This window comes from Vombatus ursinus, unplaced genomic scaffold (genome assembly GCF_900497805.2).
Source record: "Vombatus ursinus unplaced genomic scaffold, bare-nosed wombat genome assembly UNPS02014830.1, whole genome shotgun sequence".
Classification (NCBI taxonomy): Eukaryota; Metazoa; Chordata; class Mammalia; order Diprotodontia; family Vombatidae; genus Vombatus; species Vombatus ursinus.
The window spans coordinates 3,828,258-3,846,660 of NW_020954608.1; the positions used below are offsets into that span (position 1 = coordinate 3,828,258).

At 38.1% G+C, this 18,403-nt stretch overlaps 1 protein-coding gene across 1 annotated transcript in view; it reads left to right on the forward strand.

Moving 5' to 3' along the window:
• Positions 1–18,403, forward strand: part of DOCK4 (dedicator of cytokinesis 4) — a 525,552-nt gene that overhangs the window by 246,586 nt on the left and 260,563 nt on the right. The window contains exons 6-7 of the mRNA XM_027838880.1: positions 1,777–1,925; positions 7,271–7,355. Of these exons, the coding sequence (XP_027694681.1) occupies positions 1,777–1,925; positions 7,271–7,355 (234 nt within the window). The remainder of the gene's footprint in view (positions 1–1,776; positions 1,926–7,270; positions 7,356–18,403) is intronic.

The window sequence follows — 18,403 nt, forward strand, 5'->3', positions numbered from 1 at the left end:
CCAGAGGGAGAGAAAGGGATATACAAGACACATGGTGATGGTAGAACTTGACAACTTATTGGATACAGATTTTGAGAGTTGAGAGTTAAGAGTTGAGGACAATACCTAGGTTTTGGTAAGTAAGAAGATAATGGCATCCTTGGCAGTATTAGAGAAGTTAGGAAGAAGGGAGAGTTTTGAGGAAATATAATGGACAATATATATTATATATAATATAAATGACTGTGATAAAACAAGATATCTACTTGGTAGTTGGAGATGTGAGATTGAAGTTTTGGAGAGAGATTAGAACTAACTGGACAAGTAGATCTGGGAGCTGTCTATGTAGAGATGTTAGTTGAATCCCTAGGAGTTGATGAGATCACCAAATGAAATAATATATAGAGAGAAGAAGGCTCAGGTTAACGGATCAGGTGGATGAAGATCCATCAAAGGAGATGGAGGCATATTCAGACAAAAAGAGAACCAGGAGAGAGTGGAGAGTATCAGGAGAAGAGAGTGTTTGGGTGTCAAAGACTGTAGAGAGTTCAAGAAAAGGTGGATCCTTTCAGAAGTACATTAAGAGTTTAGAGAAAGGAGGGAGGAGCAGTTGGTGCTTGGAATGGCATATAGTACTTGGTAGCAGAGTGAATTTCAGGAGTGTTTAGCAGGAAACAGTATGAGCAAATTGCAGAGCATGTTCTGTTTAGAAGGCTAGGAGAAAATTGGCTTGACCAGAGAAAATGTATTGGAAAGTAGTAGAAAATAAAATTGAATAGACAGAGCAGCCCTGTCTGCGGCAGGACCCTGTGTACAGGAGTTTGGACTCAGTTGTAGACAGTAGGGAGCCATCAGAGATTCTTGAACAGAAAAGTGTTGTAAACAAATATGATGGGAGAAGAGATTATATCATATGTGTGTGGTATATGTGCGTAACCTCAGATGATACTTTGTTTCACAATTCTCTAATGTATACCTGTGATGTATTATTATATATTGTTGTTTAGTTGTTTTAGTCGTGTCTTAACTCTTAGGAACTTCTTTTTGGGGTGTTCTTGGCAGCAAAAGTAGTTTGCCATTTTCTTCTCTAGCTCATTTTACAGATGAAGAAACTGAGGCAAAGAAGGTTAAGTGACTTGCCCAGGGTCACACAGCTACTAAGTGTCTGAGGCTCGATTTGAACTAGGGCAGGTTCCCCACCCCTGAACTAGGATCTTCTTAACTCTAGGCACAGCACTCTATGTACTATACCATCTATTTGTCTTATTGTTGTATATTACAATTACTTTATATATGTATCACTAGGTTATAAGCTCCATAATTGTGAGGACTATGGTTTATTTAAACTTTTTTTATTGTCCCCTGTACCTTTCATATTGCTCTGCATACTATAGGTGCTGAATAAATATTTCTTAATTGGAATGAGTTCAGTGCATATGAGAGTACATACCATAATTTAGAAACTAGCTGATTGATCTATTTGGGCAGCTAGATGGTACAGTGGATAGAGTGTTGGGCCTGGAATCAGAAAAACTCATCTTCTTGAGTTCAAATCTGGCCTCAGATACTTATCAGCCATGTGACCCTGGACAAGTCATTTAATCTTATTTGCCTCATCTGTTAAATGAGCTGGAGAAGGAAATGGCAAACCACTCTAGTGTCTTTGCCAAGAAAACCCCAAACTGGGTCATGAAGAGTCGGACACAAGTGAACAACGACAAAAATTAATCTGGTTACTGTAAAGATCTTTGTGTTTTGGATTAATTAATGAATTTTCCTCCTTTGGATCTCTTTTAGAGAAATGAAGGTGATCTCTTCCACCGACTTTGGCATATAATGAATGAAATCCTGGACCTAAGACGTCAAGTATTAGTTGGCCATCTCACCCATGACCGTATGAAAGATGTGAAGCGGCATATCACTGCTCGCCTGGACTGGGGCAATGAGTGAGTAATAATAGTAGAAGCTATTTCAGATAATTGAGCATAACAGAAATTAAGTATGGATAGATAGTGTATGATTGTAGTTACTAAAAGAACCAAGTGCAACTTTCTTCTGTTTTATTGACTAGGTGTGCTCTTGGGCAAATCATTTATCCTTTCTGTCTCGGTTTCCTTGTTTTAAAATGAAAGGTGTGTACTAGATGGCCTTCAAGGTCCGTTCTAGCACCAAATATAAGATCCTATGATCCTTTCATTTACTCTCAGAGCATACTGTCACACATAAGGTCAGGAAAGGCCAGCTGCTTCTAACTCAGTTACTCTCATTCCAAATCAATAAATCAACAAACATATATTAAGCATTCACTGTGTGCCAGGCACTGCAGTAGGCCCTGGGAATATAAAGACAAAAATGATAGGAACTTCCATTCCATCAAGGGAAGCAGTGCTCAATGCTGTTAGCCTTGTGTTCTTCTCCACTTGTGGAGAATAATAAAAGCATGGGCGTCCTTGCTAGAAAGGAGATACTTGGGGGGAATCATTCTGGTCAATGCTGCCACCAGTCTCTCACATTCTTCAGCTGAGTCTTTCCTTTTGACCTGGGTATTTGTGCTTCATAAGTGCCTCTTCTGTGTCATGGCATTTATCTTGAGAAGGTCACCAATGTAATCCTGTGAGAAATCCCACTTCTCTTAACTTTAAAGGAAAGTCTTATGGCTGGCACAGCTGTGGGGCTCCTCATAATTTGTTGTGCATACAGATTAGCCATTTTGCAGCTTATAGTCTGCTTAGGATAACTCTGTAGATGAGATCCTGTCTTGCAGGGCTTACTTTAAGCCCTAGACATCATGTCTCTCTTTTTTTTTTTCTTTTCCCAGTAGGAGGAAAGCACTTTTTAACTGACATATCTAATCACTCACAAACCTCATAAAGTATGCTTCTGATTGGAAGGGGATTGGGCCTTGAAGCTGAGCCCATGTCCAGCCCCACCTCTAGGGGGTTCTCTAATATTCCTTCCAGCTTTAAAGATACTGATTCTAGATTCATCGAACTGCTGCAGGGATGATATCTGCATGTGTGATGTTTATGGCATGTATATAATAATACTGTGAGTTAATAGAGCCAAATCTGAGCTGAGATAATTCTGATGCTTCTCTGGTTTTGATATATGATTTCTTTCCTTACCTTTCTTGCAAAAAAAACATTTGATAAGCAATTACCTGTAAATGGTCTTCTTGCCTCAAACCTCTTCCCTCTCTTCTTCCATGCAATTGACCCAATACTCATCTTAATAGATAAATCTCATATTATTGCCTAGCTCAGCCTTCAGTAGTATCCCATGCTTGCTGATATTAAACTTGACATTCAAGACTTTCCGCAGTCTGTCTCCAACTTCTTTGCTGCCTTTTTGTGTCCTATTTCCCCATCATTCAAAATACAGTCTAGCCAAACCATGCTACTCACAATTCTCTGATCTTGTCCTGACCTTTCTTCCCTTCATTGCTTTGCACATGCTACCTTCATCCCACCCCTATCTAAGAAGGTTTCAATACTAATATTAAATGTGATCATATTTATAAAATGTTTTGCAAAGAGCCTAGTGCATAGTAAATGCTTGATAAATGATTGTTCTTTCCTTTCCCTTCTCTCTCTCCTCCCCATCCACATCTGTGATTAAACCGTTTACTCCCTCATAGTCCAGCTCCAGTGACATCTCTGTGTTTGAAGAATTCCTTGTTCCCATTCCAGATCATATTATTCTGAAATTCTGTGTCCTGGGCACAGGACATATAACTTGTATCATCCAACTACTGTGCATTTATCTTATGTGACTTACTAAATTGTAAGATTCTTGAAATATGGAATTTTTTGTTGTCTTTTATATTACTAGCACCTGGCACTATACATTTTTACTAGTAGTTCTCTACTAAATGGTTGTTAAATCAGTTTAGTCCTGAAACCAACTACCATCATGTTCTTTTAGAGTCCTTAGTTTTGTCACATTTGCAAAAGATGGTGTTTTGAATGAACAGGCTATTCGAAAAAATGCCACTGCAGTTACTTAGTCTAGATGAGAGATGTCAAACATGTAGTCCTTGGTATATGGTCTACATACTCCTAAGTGCTGCCCCAACCATATTAAAATATATTTTGGAAGTATTTAACAAAATAAACGTAAATGAAATGCCACATGGATTATGTTAATTTGTGAGGTTTTGAGTCAATATGTGATCATCAGGTGTCTGTATATTTGAGTTTAACACCACTGGCCTAGACCAGAGGTGGGGAATCTGTGGCCTTAAGGCCACATGTGGCCCTCTATCTAGGTCCTCAAGTGCAGCCCTTTGATTGAATCCAAACTTCACAGAACAAATCTCCTTAATAAAAGGATTTATTCTGTAAAATTTGGACTTGGTCAAAAGAGTGCACCCAGGGACCTAGAAAGCCACATGTGGTCTCGAGGCCACAGGTTCCCCACCCCTGGACTGGACTGCAAAATTCTGATTATATTGGGGGCTCTTTCCTGGGATTAACAGAGAGCCCGCATTGATAAATGGTGGAAAAAGGGTATTACAAAATCTGGTATAGTGGAAAGAATGCTGAAGCTGAAGATATTGAGCCTAGGTTTGAATCCCTGGTTGGCTTCTGACTACCTTAGTGACCTTGGAGAAGCCAGTAAACTTCTCATGGCCCCGGTTTCTTCCTTTATAAACAAAAATTAAGGAGTCAGACTACTTGCTCTCCAAGGTTCAATTCAGTTCAATCTAACAAGCAAATCTAAATGTTAGGAAAGTGAATGTCATTAGTTCATATCAGTATATTAGATATATTGAAAGAGGTGTGATTTATTAACAAGAGACTTAAATAGGTTGTCATATTAAAAACAGTTTTAGAAATGGATACAAGGGACGGATTAATCCCTTTTTCAGTTTAAAGAATAAATATGAAGTCAGAGGCAAAAGGCAATGCAAGAGATAAGTGAGAAGGAAAGATAAATAGTCATTTTGACTGAATAATAATTCCTTTTTTTGATGTATGTAATCACTCAGCTGCATTTTGGGCTAATGGTTTTGTTGTTGTGTTTTTAAACAGGTATTAAAGCATAAAATGAATAGTGTAATCTACTTATGTTACCTATCTAATGGGTGAATTTTCTAGATATTGATTATATTTCCTATAAAGGCAATTCATTTTGAACCTGCATTCCATAATCCCACATTTAAAGTGACACACATTTTGTTGTGTTTCTTTATTACATGTATTTCCTTTAAGTGGGTACATTATAACTTTAGATACCTCCTCTAGGAATTTACTTTCTAAACAAGATAAAACGGGCCAGAAAATGTTTAATAAGAAACATAAACACAGAATTACCCTAAATTAAATATGACTGTGTAGTCTAGCTTTTTTATTTTCAGGTTAGAGTTAGAAATGCTATAAAATGGGAAGCGCTTATATAAGTTGATGAGAATGGGAATAGGCATGAAAAAGTAGTCTTTTTACCAGGTAGAAGTAGAGTATAAAGGCTATTCATTCATTCTTTGATCATTTGTTAAAGTCCTACATGCAAAGCATTGTGCATTGAGGTAAGTATCAGATCCGTAGGACATAGAATTGACCATTACATACATTATTTAATTATTTAAATTTAAATTATTTAATCTATTTAAGTCTCTTGTTAATAAATCACACCTCTTTCAATATATCTAATATACTGATATGAACTAATATGAACTAATATACTGATACGAACTAAATAATAATGGCTAACATTTATATAATTACTTAATGTACTTTATGTACATTATCCTATTGATCTTTGTGGTAACATTTTGATCTGAATGTTAGAGTTATGATTTTCTCATTCTACAGATGGGGAAATGGAGGCTTAGGAGATAGTTGACTTGTCTATAGTATATTTAGTAAGTGTCAAAGTTTTAAACTAGGTCTCTTCTGCCTACAAGTTTCATGTTCTTTCTCCTAGCCAGGGGTGGGGCCTTGAGGCCACATCTGTCCTTCTAGGTCCTTGGGTGAGGACTTTTGACTGAGTCCAAGTTTTACAGAACAAATACTTTTATTAAGGGGATTTGTTCTGTGAAGTTTGGATTTAATCAAAGGACCGCACTTGAGGACCTACAGGCCTTGAAGTCTTAGGTTCCCCACCCCTGTCCTAGGCCATTCTGCCTTTTAATTCTTTTATAAATATATATACAATGTAACACACATTTGCTAATTATCTAACTGATGTAAATAAATCATCATAACGAGACCAAAAGACCCTCAAAACCACGTTAGCCATCATACATTTGATCTTCATGCCATATGATGAGATGGGACCTCCAAGGGCAACCATACTTTAGGGTATAAATATATTAGCCTGTGGTAGGAGATTCTGAGTAATGCTGTCTCATAAAACAGTGATTTACACTAGGGGGAAATACAGATTTACAGAATATTTAGTAAGAGACCCAACTAAGGAAGATCATCCTGAGAACTCTCAAGAATAAAACTGAAAAGACAATAAACAGCCCCCCTCCCCCAAAAAGAAAAGATTTGTTAAGATTTCTTGTCTTGTCTTGTCTTTTCTTTCTTTTTTTTTTTTTTGCCCTCATGGAGTAATACTTTATCTTTCAAATCATTTTTTCACCAAATTTAGTCCATTTCATATTATCAAGATTTCTAGAAATTTTTCAACGTCAGTGATGGTAGAACCATCATAAAACCCACTCATTTATTGAGGCCTTATTTGGCCTACTTATTTTGCTTGATGCTACCAAAATCTTTGGAATTTATTCCTCAACACTCCCCTTATGCCCTGAGTTGACTGTCTCTCCAGAAAGGTTCTTATCTTTCACTGGGTCACTGTCCCCATCCTTTTCACTAAAACATAAACCATTTTTACTTTCCTTATGTATTTGGCCTAGGAAAGTGGTATCCCCAGTGATGGGGATGCTTCATTGACAATATCAGCTTTTTATATTTACTAGTAATTTCTTGGTTTTCCTCAGTGACTTATGCTACTGATTTTTACTCTAGTTAGAGAAACTGCTTGAGACTAACACATATTTAAGAATGATTAGGGGCAGCTAGATGGCATAGTGGATAGAGCACCTGGAGTCAAGAGGACCTGAGTTCAAATCCAGCCTCAGACCAAACACTTGACACTTACTAGCTGTGTGACCCTGGGCAAGTCACTTAACCCCAATTGCCTAAAAAAGAAAAAAAAAAGAATGACTTCAGTCAGCATGGTGGAGAATATAGCTAAGTTTAAAAAAAAACATAAGAAAATATACCTTTTTAGCCTATTCCATAGAGGCAGCTCTTATAAATTTCTACGTCTTGTTTTCCAGACAACTTGGATTAGATTTGGTGCCTCGAAAGGAATATGCAATGGTGGACCCTGAGGATATTAGCATCACGGAACTCTACAGATTGGTAGGTATTTAGCACCTTACCTTCACTTATTCTCTAAGTGCTAATTTTGTGGTTTCCATGGTGTCCTTAATATTTGCCTAATTTATTAAGCATAGAGCTTGCATAATGTTCCAAATTTAATTTGGAGATAAATTCAAGAAAGTTGAGAATTGAGGTGACCGTGCCCTGAAACATATTTAAATTTTACTAATGGCCCAGAATAATGTGATACACTTTAATATGTCCTCCACCTTACAGGTACCAAAAAGATAAAATTGAAAATAAGTTTTATTTTCCTTTACATTATTTTTTGGTCCCAAGATAAATTGAGGTTATTCTTTTGTGTTTGTTTTTGTCTTATTATCAGCCTTATACAAATCACTCCAACAAATCCTCTTGATTGAAAAAGCAAACAAAAAAACCTCCCTCATTTATTTATTCATTTTCATTGCCATCATTATCATTCCAGTTCTTGTTACAATTACTATTGCTTCTTTCCTGATTACTGCAGTATCATCCTAACTGGTTCCCCTGTCTCTAGCCTTTCTTTCTTCAAATCTATACTATACAGTGTTTAATATTCTTAAGATACTTCTTGGGAAGGGGGGTGCAGAGCCAAAATGGTGGAGTAAAAGCAGTGACTTGCTTGAGCTCTCCCCCAAACACCTCCAAATATCTGTAAAAAAAAATGGCTCTAAACAAATTTTAGAGCAGCAGAACCCACAAAAAGATAGAGTGAAACAAATTTCCAGCCCAAGACAACCTGAATGGTTGATTGGAAAGGTCTATTACGCCAGGCTGGGAGAGGAACTCAGTTCAGCATGGGTGCATGTGCAGGCAAAGACTAAATCTCAGTGAACCTGGAGCAGGCTTCAGGGGACTGAATCATGGGCAGGTGTGGTGGTTTCCAGACTTCTCAACCCACAAATGCCAAAGACAACTTAGAAGGTCAGCAGGAAAGGTCTGTGACCTCGGTGAGAGAGAAGTTTGGTCCCAGCCCTAGTTCCGGTGTGGTCCTACGGAGGCGGCTACTTCTGGAGCTCTGGGCCCACAGAGGGAAATCGAGTGGCTGATCAGAGGGGGATTGCAGGGATCTTTTTGCTGATGCTGAGGCAGGATTCTCTTGCTTTGTCTGTACTTGGATCTGGGTCACAGTTTTTGGTGGTGGTCCTAGGGCAAGGAGAAGTGCTGGCATAGTGGAGCTTGTAGTGGCGGTAGATAGGGAATCCTCCTCACAGTTCCAAGGCAGAAAAGAGTGCTTGTGGTCACTCAACAGACCAGAGCACAGCCAGGAAAGGAGTAAACACCTTGCCGTTGATTGTACCATCTTGGATGAACTGAAAATTTACAGGTCCCTAGAAGTATCTCTGAAAACAGCTGCACAAAACCCCCAAAGCTTGGGACAGTGATTCTCCACACTGGAAACAGACCCCTACCTTAACAAAGAGTTTAAAACTCAAGTAATTGGCTAGCACAAAAAAAGTCAGACCATAGACTCTTTCTTTGGTGACAAAGAAGATCAAAACATACACCAAAAGAAGACAACAAAGTCAAAGCTCCTACATCCAAAGCCTCCAAAAAAAAAATATGAATCATCCCCAGGCCATGGAAGAACTCAAAAAGGATTTTGAGAAGTAAGTAAAAGAAGTAGAGGAAAAACTAGGAAGAAAAATGAGAGTGATGCAAGAAAATCATGAAAAACAAGTTAACAGCTTGCTAAAGGAGACCCCCCAAAAAAGTACTGAAGAAAATAACACCTTAAAAATAGCCTAACCCAAATGGCAAAAGAAGTCCAAAAAGCCAACAGGGAGAAGAATGCCTTCAAAAGCAAAATTGGCCACATGGAAAAGGAAGTTCAAAAGTTCACTGAAGAAAATAAGTCCTTAAAAATTAGAATGGAGCAAATAGAAGCTAGTGACTTTATGAGAAATCAAAAAAATTGTAAAACACAACCAAAAGAATGAAAAAATAGAAGACAATGTGAAATATCTCATTGGAAAAACGACTGACCTGGAAAATAGATCCAGGAGAGATAATTTTAAAATTATTAGACTACCTGAAATCCATGATCAAAAAAAGACCCTAGATATCTTTCAAAAAATTATCAAGGAAAACTGCCTTGATATTCTAGAACCAGAGGGTAAAATTAAAATTGAAAGAATCCATTAATCACCTCCTGAAAGAGATCCCCAAAGGAAAACTCCTAGGAATATTATAGCCAAATTCCAGAGTTCCCAAGTCAAGGAGAAAGTATTGCAAGCAGCCAGAAAGAAACAATTCAAGTGTTGTGGAAACACAATCAGGATAACAGAAGATTTAGCAGCTTCTACATTAAGGGACTGGAAGGCTTGGAATGTGATATTCCAGAGGTCAAAGGAAATAGGATTACAACCAAGAATCACCTACACAGCAAAACTGAGTATAATCCTTCAGGGGAAAAAATGGATATTCAATGAAATGGAGGACTTTTAAGCATTCTTGATGAAAAGACCAGAGCTGAATAGAAAATTTGACTTTCAAATACAAGACTCAAGAGAAGCATGAAAAGATAAACAGGAAAGAGAAATAATAAGGGACTTATTAAAGTTGAACTGTTTACATTTCTACATGGAAAGATGATATTTGTAACTCATGAGACCTTTAGGGTAGTTGGAGGGAAAAAATTATATGTGTAGATAGATAGATAGAGAGATAGAGAGATGGCACAAGGTGAGTTGAAGATGAAGGGGTGATATCTAAAAAATAAAATTAAGGGGTGAGAGAGAAGTATACTGGGAAAAGGAGAAAGGGAGAGGTAGAATGTGGTAAATTATCTCACAGAAAATAGACAAGAAAAAGCTTTTACAGTGGAAGGGAAGTGGGGGAAGGTGAGTGGGAATGAGTGAATCTTATTCTCATTGGACTTGGCTTATGGAGAGAATAACGTACACTCAGTTGTGTATTGAAATCTATCTTACCCTACAGGAAAATAGGGGGGAAGGGCATAAGAGAGCAGGAGGATAATGGAAAGGAGGGCAGGTTGAGGGAGGGGGCTAATCAGAAGCAAACACTTCTGAGGAGGGACGAGGTTAAAAGAGAGAGTAGAATAAACTCAAGTGGGATAAGATGAAGGGAAATATAGTTTTCACAACATGACTACTGTGGAAATGTTTTGCATGACTGCACATGTATAACCTGTGTCGAGTTGCTTTCCTTCTCAGTGAGGGTAGGTTGGGAGGGAGGAAGGGAGAAAATTTGGAACTCAAAGTTTTAAAAACAAATGTTAAAAATTGTTTTCACATGCAACTGGGAAATAGGATATACAGACAATGGGGTATAGAAACCTATCCTGCCCTACAGGAAAATAGAAGGGGAAGGAGATAAGAGAAGTGGGGAGAGATAGAAGGGAGGGCAGATTAGGGGAATGAGTATTCAGAATGCATGCCTGGGTAGGGGTAGGTGTGAGATGGGGAGAAAATTTGGGACTCAAAATCTTGTGGAAGTGAATATTGAAAACCAAAAATAAATAAATTAATAAAAAAGATACTTCTTTGGTCATATCATATTCAAGCTCAAAGACCTACAGTCAGTCCAACAAATTCAATTAAATTCATCAGCTCTTAGGTGTGTGCCACATACAAGGTGCAGTGCTGAGCAGGGCAGGTACAAAATGAAAAATCATATAATCTCTGCCTTGAAGAGACTTACTGTATTTTAAGGGGGGAAGAGAGGGAGCTTATACACACATATTTATGTGTCTATGTGTACATGTACATACATATATACATATAATGCATACACACACACATATATGTATGTGTGTATATATATATACACATGAAGAAAATAGAAGGTAAGGTATGATAAAGGTAAAGGAAAAATTGCTAGAATAAAATCTGATGAGTAGGAGATAATTTTAAGCTTGGGGAGTCTAGAATATGCACAGATGTGGAAGGGGTATGTTTCAGCCACTGGGAGTTGACCTGGGAAAATTTATAGAGATAAGAGAGTCTAAGAGAAGATTAAGGAGCAACTAACATATTTATTCAATGTTTATTCTGTGCCAAGGTATTGTGATATATACTGAACTATGTACAATGATAAGATGATATAAATAATTCTTACTCTTAGGGACTTGATTGGAATCCAAATTTTGAATTTTGGTGTTGTAGGCCTTCTTATCTGCCCCCATCTTCCTTTTTCCACTTTTGTCTCCCATTATTCCCTTGTGTGATTTCTGAATTGTAGCCAAACCGGTTTATTCACTGTTCCTTTAACTTCCCTTGGTTTTATTCATAGCTTTATCATCTTCACTCTTCTGCTTATCTAAATGTTATCCATTCCTCAAGGTCTAGATGAAATTCCTCATCAATTCAACCCTAAACATTTATTAAGTGTCTACTGTGGTCCACACACTCTGTTAGGCACTGAGGATACAAAGAAAAAAAAGAAAATGTTCCTACCCTCATTGAGCTTACATTCTGCTCCTGGAAATGTATATAATATGAACCTAATAAGTAAATGCAAAGTATATACAAAAGAATTTCATGAGAGAGGATAAGTGAGTAAATCAAATGCAATTTTGCAACATTTTTATGTCCTAAGCACTGTGCTAGAGTGATTTGTATAAGGGTGATACAAGACAAAAACAGAAGCTATATAGTGGCTGCCCTCAAAGAGCTTATGTTTTAATAGGAGGAGAGAATACATATTGTGAAGTGGTGGCTAGGAAAGGATGTTTTGGTTTGGGGAATCACTGACACGGCGAGTGAAGCTGTGGGGGAGATGATTGACGTGGCCTTCTCAGTACTGATGGTTGATTTGAATGTAGTGCTTGAACGATAACTAGAGAAAGTAGATGTATACACTAGAAGACAGAGCAGATAGGAAGAAGATTGTGGGCTTTAAGCATGATATGATGATCTGAGACAATCACTAACTCACCAATCAGGATAGCTTGGTCCCAGTGTGGGAGTTCAACAGTTAAATCAGTTAAGTCATCCAGCACATGGTTTCTGGTGGGCATTTGGTCCAAAAGTGCTGCATCAAAGCACATGGAAAGATGGGCATGGTGGATGGTGGGAAGCATTGTCTGGGAGAGAGAATGCTATGAAGATGGGGCAGGGGGGGTGGGGCGCTGGAAAGGCCCTTGGGAAGAGGTTGTTCCTGAGCTGTAGTTTGAAGGAAGCCAGTGTTCCGTAAGGTAGAGACGTAAGGATGGATGTCCTCCCAACATGGGGTGATTCCCTGTGTGAAGATATAAGGCTGAGACATTGAATGATTTGTACAGGACATAGCTAATGGACCAGTTATTTACTGAGTGAATGAACAAAGACTGGATGAAGGGTCTAGGGATGGGGACTAGGCTTGTGATTTCTTCACTGGGTGGGGAAGTTTCCTCTGCCAGGGCAGATTAACTCAAAGTCTTAGACAGCTCCCTAGAACACTAATATGCTAAACCGCTTGTTCAAGGACATAAAGCCAATGTGTTGGAGATTAGACCCGGGCCTAGGTCTTCCTGGTGTTGAGGCTAGGCTGTGTATCTACGACTCCACATTGAAAGGAGTGATATTTAAAAAACAAAAATGGAAAGGCAAGTGGCAGTGAAATTGTTGAGACTCTTAAATGTTAGATTGGGAATTTTGAATTTTATCCTAAAGGTATTATGGAACCATTGTATATTTTTGAGTAGAATGGTGACATGGTTAGACCTGTCTTATAGTAATATTGGGATACCAATTCCTGTCCTCTTTGATGCCTTATTACCCCAGTAAGACATGATTTCCCCCACCCCAACTCCAAAAGCAATAATTGTCTATGTGGTATATTTGGTAATTTTTCTTACCTCATGACAGATTTCCTTTCCTCCTCCTCATCTTCTCTCCCTCGTCCCCCTCTCCTTCTTTCCCCTCCTCCATCCTGGTGAGTAAAGGCATAGAAAAGATGTTTGACATGTCCTTTCCAAAACCAGTAGAAATGTTAATTTCATTATAGTTCTAGAATAAAAAGTCCTGGGGTAGGCATGTACTGCTCAGCAAAGCATATGACCTCTCCCCATTAAGAACCCCTCTCCCATCTTCTCTTGATTTCTCTTCTGCTCTCCCTCTTTCTTCCCTTATCTCTATTCTTTCCTCTCTTCCACTCTCTCTCTCTCCTGCCTTCTTCTTGAAATATTTCAGAGATGTAAGGAGAACTCAGAGGTAATCTAGTCTATATATTTAATTGCTTTTGGTGGCCAATTAGTTAATATCTGTATATTCTTTTTTTTTCCATTGGAAGTAATACACCTCAATAAAAGCTAGATGATGATAAAATCTAAGGATTGCATGGTTGTGAGTACTCAATTAATGCTTGTTGAATTTCATGAAAAGATATTAGAGGTCATTTGGCCTTAGCACTTCATTTTATGGGTGAGGAAACTGAGGCCCCAAAAGGTTAAGGGACTTGCCCAGAGTAGAGCTGGGATTTGAACTTAGTTCCTTTGCCTCCAAATCCAGTATTCTTTCCACTTCAAATACAAGTCAGGCCCCTTCCTGATGACTCAAATTTGTTTAGTATTTTTTGTTGTTCAGTTGTTTCAGTCGTGTCTGACTTTTTGGTTTTACGGGCAAAGATAATAGAGTGGTTTGCCATTTTCTTCTCCAGCTCCTTTTACAGGTGAAGAAACTGAGGCAAACAGGGTTAAGTGACTTGTCCATGGTCATAAAGCTTGTAAGTGTTTGAGGCCAGATTTGAACTTGGGAAGAAGAGTCTTCTTGACTCCAGGCTTGGCACTCTGTCCACTGTATTACCAAGCTACCTTATTTAATACTTAGCATTTTATAAAGAACTTCATGCAAAATTTCCTTGTGGTGAAGTTAGGCCAAACAATATTATCTCTGTTTTATATCTTTTCTTTTTCTTTTCTTTTCTTTTTTTTTTTTTGAGGCTGTTGGGGTTAAGTGACTTGTCCAGGGTCACAAAGCTAGGAAGTGTCAAGTGTCCAAGGCTGGATTTGAACTCAGGTCTTCCTAACTACAGAGTTGGTGTTCTATCCACTTCACCACCTAGCTGCCCTTTTTATATCTTTTTTTTAAAAAATTATCTCTGTTTTACAGTTGAGGCAAAATGACTTGTGAAGATTTAAAGCTAGGGTTGGATCTGAAATTCAAACTTAAGTCTTACATTGGAACACAAATGCTCTTTCTGCTATACTATATGACCTCGTTAGCATGCTGTGGTATCCCAGTCTCATTAGGGTGAGAAGACAGGTCACTGTGACACTAGTTTGTTTTTCTCTTCAGGAGTAAAGGCCAGACTCTATAGAACTGAAAGACACCGTGTACAATCCCTCCGTCTTCTAGGCATCAAGGATCACTGAAAAACCTACTACTGTGACATTTTCACCAAGATAATTCCATCAAGCCTTTGGAATGTTTCTGTGTTAGTTACTATGCCTTTGAGGCCTGCCCTTTTGCAATGAGCAACTCCTCAATCATATGTGAGACACAGGTCTCTGGGCTGCCTCTTCTGAAATCCAGATTAAAACACCAGGTGAATTATCTGACTTTAGGCTTAGGCCATCACACTTGGCAATTCATTTTCACCTAGTTGTGTTTCTTTGAGTAATGAAATGTGTTAGACCTCATAGCGTTAACATATGTCTCCTTGGAAAGCTTTCCTTGGTGCCAGAAGACCAAACACAAATCTCTCGAGTGGCTAAAAAGCAATTCTTCCCATGGTCTCTTTTTTCTCCTGTTTAAATATTCTTGCTATTTCTGCCTACGGAGTATCAAAATGGATTATTTTTTACGTTGCAAAAGGGTGATTTTGGCAACACGCCTTGTGATCCTTGGAGGGTAAGCAGAATAATTTGGGTCTAACAATGAGCTCATTATAAGAATTGGAATTGAATCCACCTAAGGAATCTTGGGAGTATTTTGATTGTTTTAAGGGAAGGCCATAGCTAAAATTCAGCAAAGGGGGTATGGAAATAGATCATCTCCACATGATTAAGCTGTTTGTTACATGGGTCTGACATTATCATTCATAAGATCAAGGCTCTAGAATCTAGAAAAGACCCTGAGGCCATCTGGTCCAAATCTCTACTTTTATAGATGGGGAAACTTAGGCCCGTAGAAGTTGCGACTTGCCCAGTCACAGAGGTAGTAGTCACCAGAGGCATCAGATCCTCAGTTCTACAATTTCTTACTCTTGCCATTGTTGTGATTGAAATTAAAGTAAACTGAGGCACAAAGTTCCAAGCATATTCAATTTATTGATAAGGATAGTAATTATCAAAAATATGTTTTCTCAGCTCCTCAGTCAGTCAAAAGACCATGAGGTAGAGCTTACTGTCCTTCATGTAGTTTTGGGAAGTATAAGAAAATGAGAAACAGGAAGTATAAAACAATATTATTGGTTACAAAGTTCAAAACATCATAGAAGAGGGAAAAGAATATGATTGGATGGAAGTCAGAAATGCAGGGCTAGCAACAACCCCTCCTGCCATCTTGTTGCTATGGAAAACTCATTGGTGGTATCCACCTGCATGGTTAGCTAAGAGTCACAGGGATAACAGTTCAGACTTTCTTGAAGGACAGCCAGCACTGCAGAGATAACAGATTTCCTGGCATTCGCCTGCGTCTTGCAAGGCTTGTTAGCAAGATAACAGATCTCCCTTAATTGTACATGGGCAGTAAGATGTGTAGAGACAATATATTCCATAGAATTAAGGTGATTTATGAGACAACTTATCTCAGAAAGGAAAGCTGAACTTCTGAACTTAACAGTCAGACAAAGAAATGTGGCTTAGACAATTTTACAACATATTGGGGGTGATAAAGAATAGAATCAATTACAAAATGAATTGGAATCAGTTTGATTTTCTCCCTATTACTGTAATGTTGCCTTCCTAAAAATATTTTCAACAGCTCCCTACAGCAACTAATTTGAAAGAGATGACCCAGGCATTATGGTACAATGGATACAGAAGTCAGCCTTAGAGCCAGCTTCTGACACATAGTGGCTTCAGGACTCTGGGGGAGGCATTTAATCTGTCAGGACCTGAGACAGTTCTCTTGAATATGAATTGGGGAATCGGTGTGGATCTGCGCTGGTAAAGGGGGTTCCCTCTTTTGGAGTTCCCTATATAACAATGAAAACACAGGTTAGGCTAAAAATGAGAAAATTGTCATTTAACCAGATCCAGATTTGTTTCTCCACACCCTAAAATTTATCTTCAGACTAATCACCAGCGGCTTTTTACTTTGGGAGCCCAGGCTTCAAATAAGTCAGGAATTTCCCCCATCAAGTCAAAATGAAAACTTTTTGGGGCAAGGGGTGGAGATTTATAATATTGAGTGGAAGACAGCAAGTTTTTTAGGTTTTATTTCTGCTTCCAAACCAAATGTCAGTGCATAAAAATAGAGTCATATTGGTGGGGAGCTGGGGGGAGGGGAGGAAGAGGATATTTGACTCAGACTGTAGGTGAGGATTTTGCTAACCAGATGCCTTTTTAAAGAGTTAACTGGAAACAAGCAGAGCTCCTGCCATGCCCAGTTTCTTGATGGTTTAACAACTTTTCCTCCTGTTTCTCCCCCTCACCCTCCACCCCAGGGACATATTCTTTGCCCCTATTAAATTTATTATGATGATGAATTTATCTAGTTGATTGCAGTTTTATAAGTTTGATATTTCAAGTGGATCCAATTAATGATAAAAGATAGTAAGAACTGGAAGATATTGGTGCCTGTATGTCATAAGATTTTTCAAAATCTTTTTCTAGCAAACAGACTCATCTTAGGTATTTTTTTTTGTTCTGAAGTAAAAATCAATCTGTGGTGATGATTACATTTACCCCTTTAGATTACATGTTTGAAATGCATTTGCAATTAAATTAGAATTATAGCTTTTATAATAACTAAGGTAAAACTGAAGTTATAGCATTATCCAACTAGCCTTAAACAGTGTCTACTTATTGAGAAGTTATAAATGCTGGACTACTGTTTAGGGACTGCCAGACAGTGATGGCCAAACTATTTTCCCCTTTTGTCATCTCAGGAAGGCCTGAGTTTGAATCCTGCCTCAGATACTTAATAGTTGTGGGAGCCTTGGCAAATTGCTTCACCTTTCTCAGCCTTATTTTCTTCATCTGTAAAATGGAGAAAATAACAGCAACTTCCTCGCAAGGCTGTTGTGAATGTCAAATGTGAAAATATATGGAAAATGCTTTACGAAGCTTAAAGAGCTGTCTAAGTGTTAGCTATTATTATTTTTGCAAGTGGAGTAAGATTGTGTATTCTCAAGACTACTTCTGTCTCCCCTCTTTGTATTTCTTAGCACCACCAATGATTTCTTCTCCCAAGAGGTTATTGCAATATTAATTTTTATTCTCACTCTCTTCTGTATTATGAGTTATCTTGGTGGGTGGAAGCGGGAGATCTCTAGGATAATCTGCATTTTAATGGGTGTAATTCCTTTATGTATTTATTCACAGACACTTATTAAGCACCTCCTATATGCGGAGCACTGAAAAAGGCTTGTATGAAGATACAGAGCTTAGCTGTGACATCAGCCTTTTCGTCAAGTTTTGAGCTTAAAGTCCAGCAGGAGATACATGTCCATAGATAATGACAATATACAACATCATGTCAAGTATGATAGATACAAAAGAAAGTGTTAAGTAAATTCCAGTAATTGCATATTCGTTTGCCACAGAAAATCTTAGAGAAACACAATGCTTTTCAAGTACTTATAATTCAATATCTTACTCCTTACGTTTTTAGTGTATATTTACTTCATAACATACCCTTCCAAATTACAATGATTGGAATGATCATAGAGATTTGAATAATTTTGTTGTTTTTCTTTCACTATTCTAAAAGTTACATAGTTAGTGTCATTTTTTCAGGAAGTAAACTGGTGAGACTAGATCCTGGAACCCAGATCAAGAGCTGGGAGCAACCTCAAAGGTCATCTTAACCCAGCCCTTTTATTTAACAGATGAGGAAACTGAGATCCAGAAAGGACAAGTGATTTGCCTAAAGTCTCTCAGGTAGTGAATAGTGTATAGAGTTTGAATCTGAACTCAGTTCCCATGACTTAAGTTT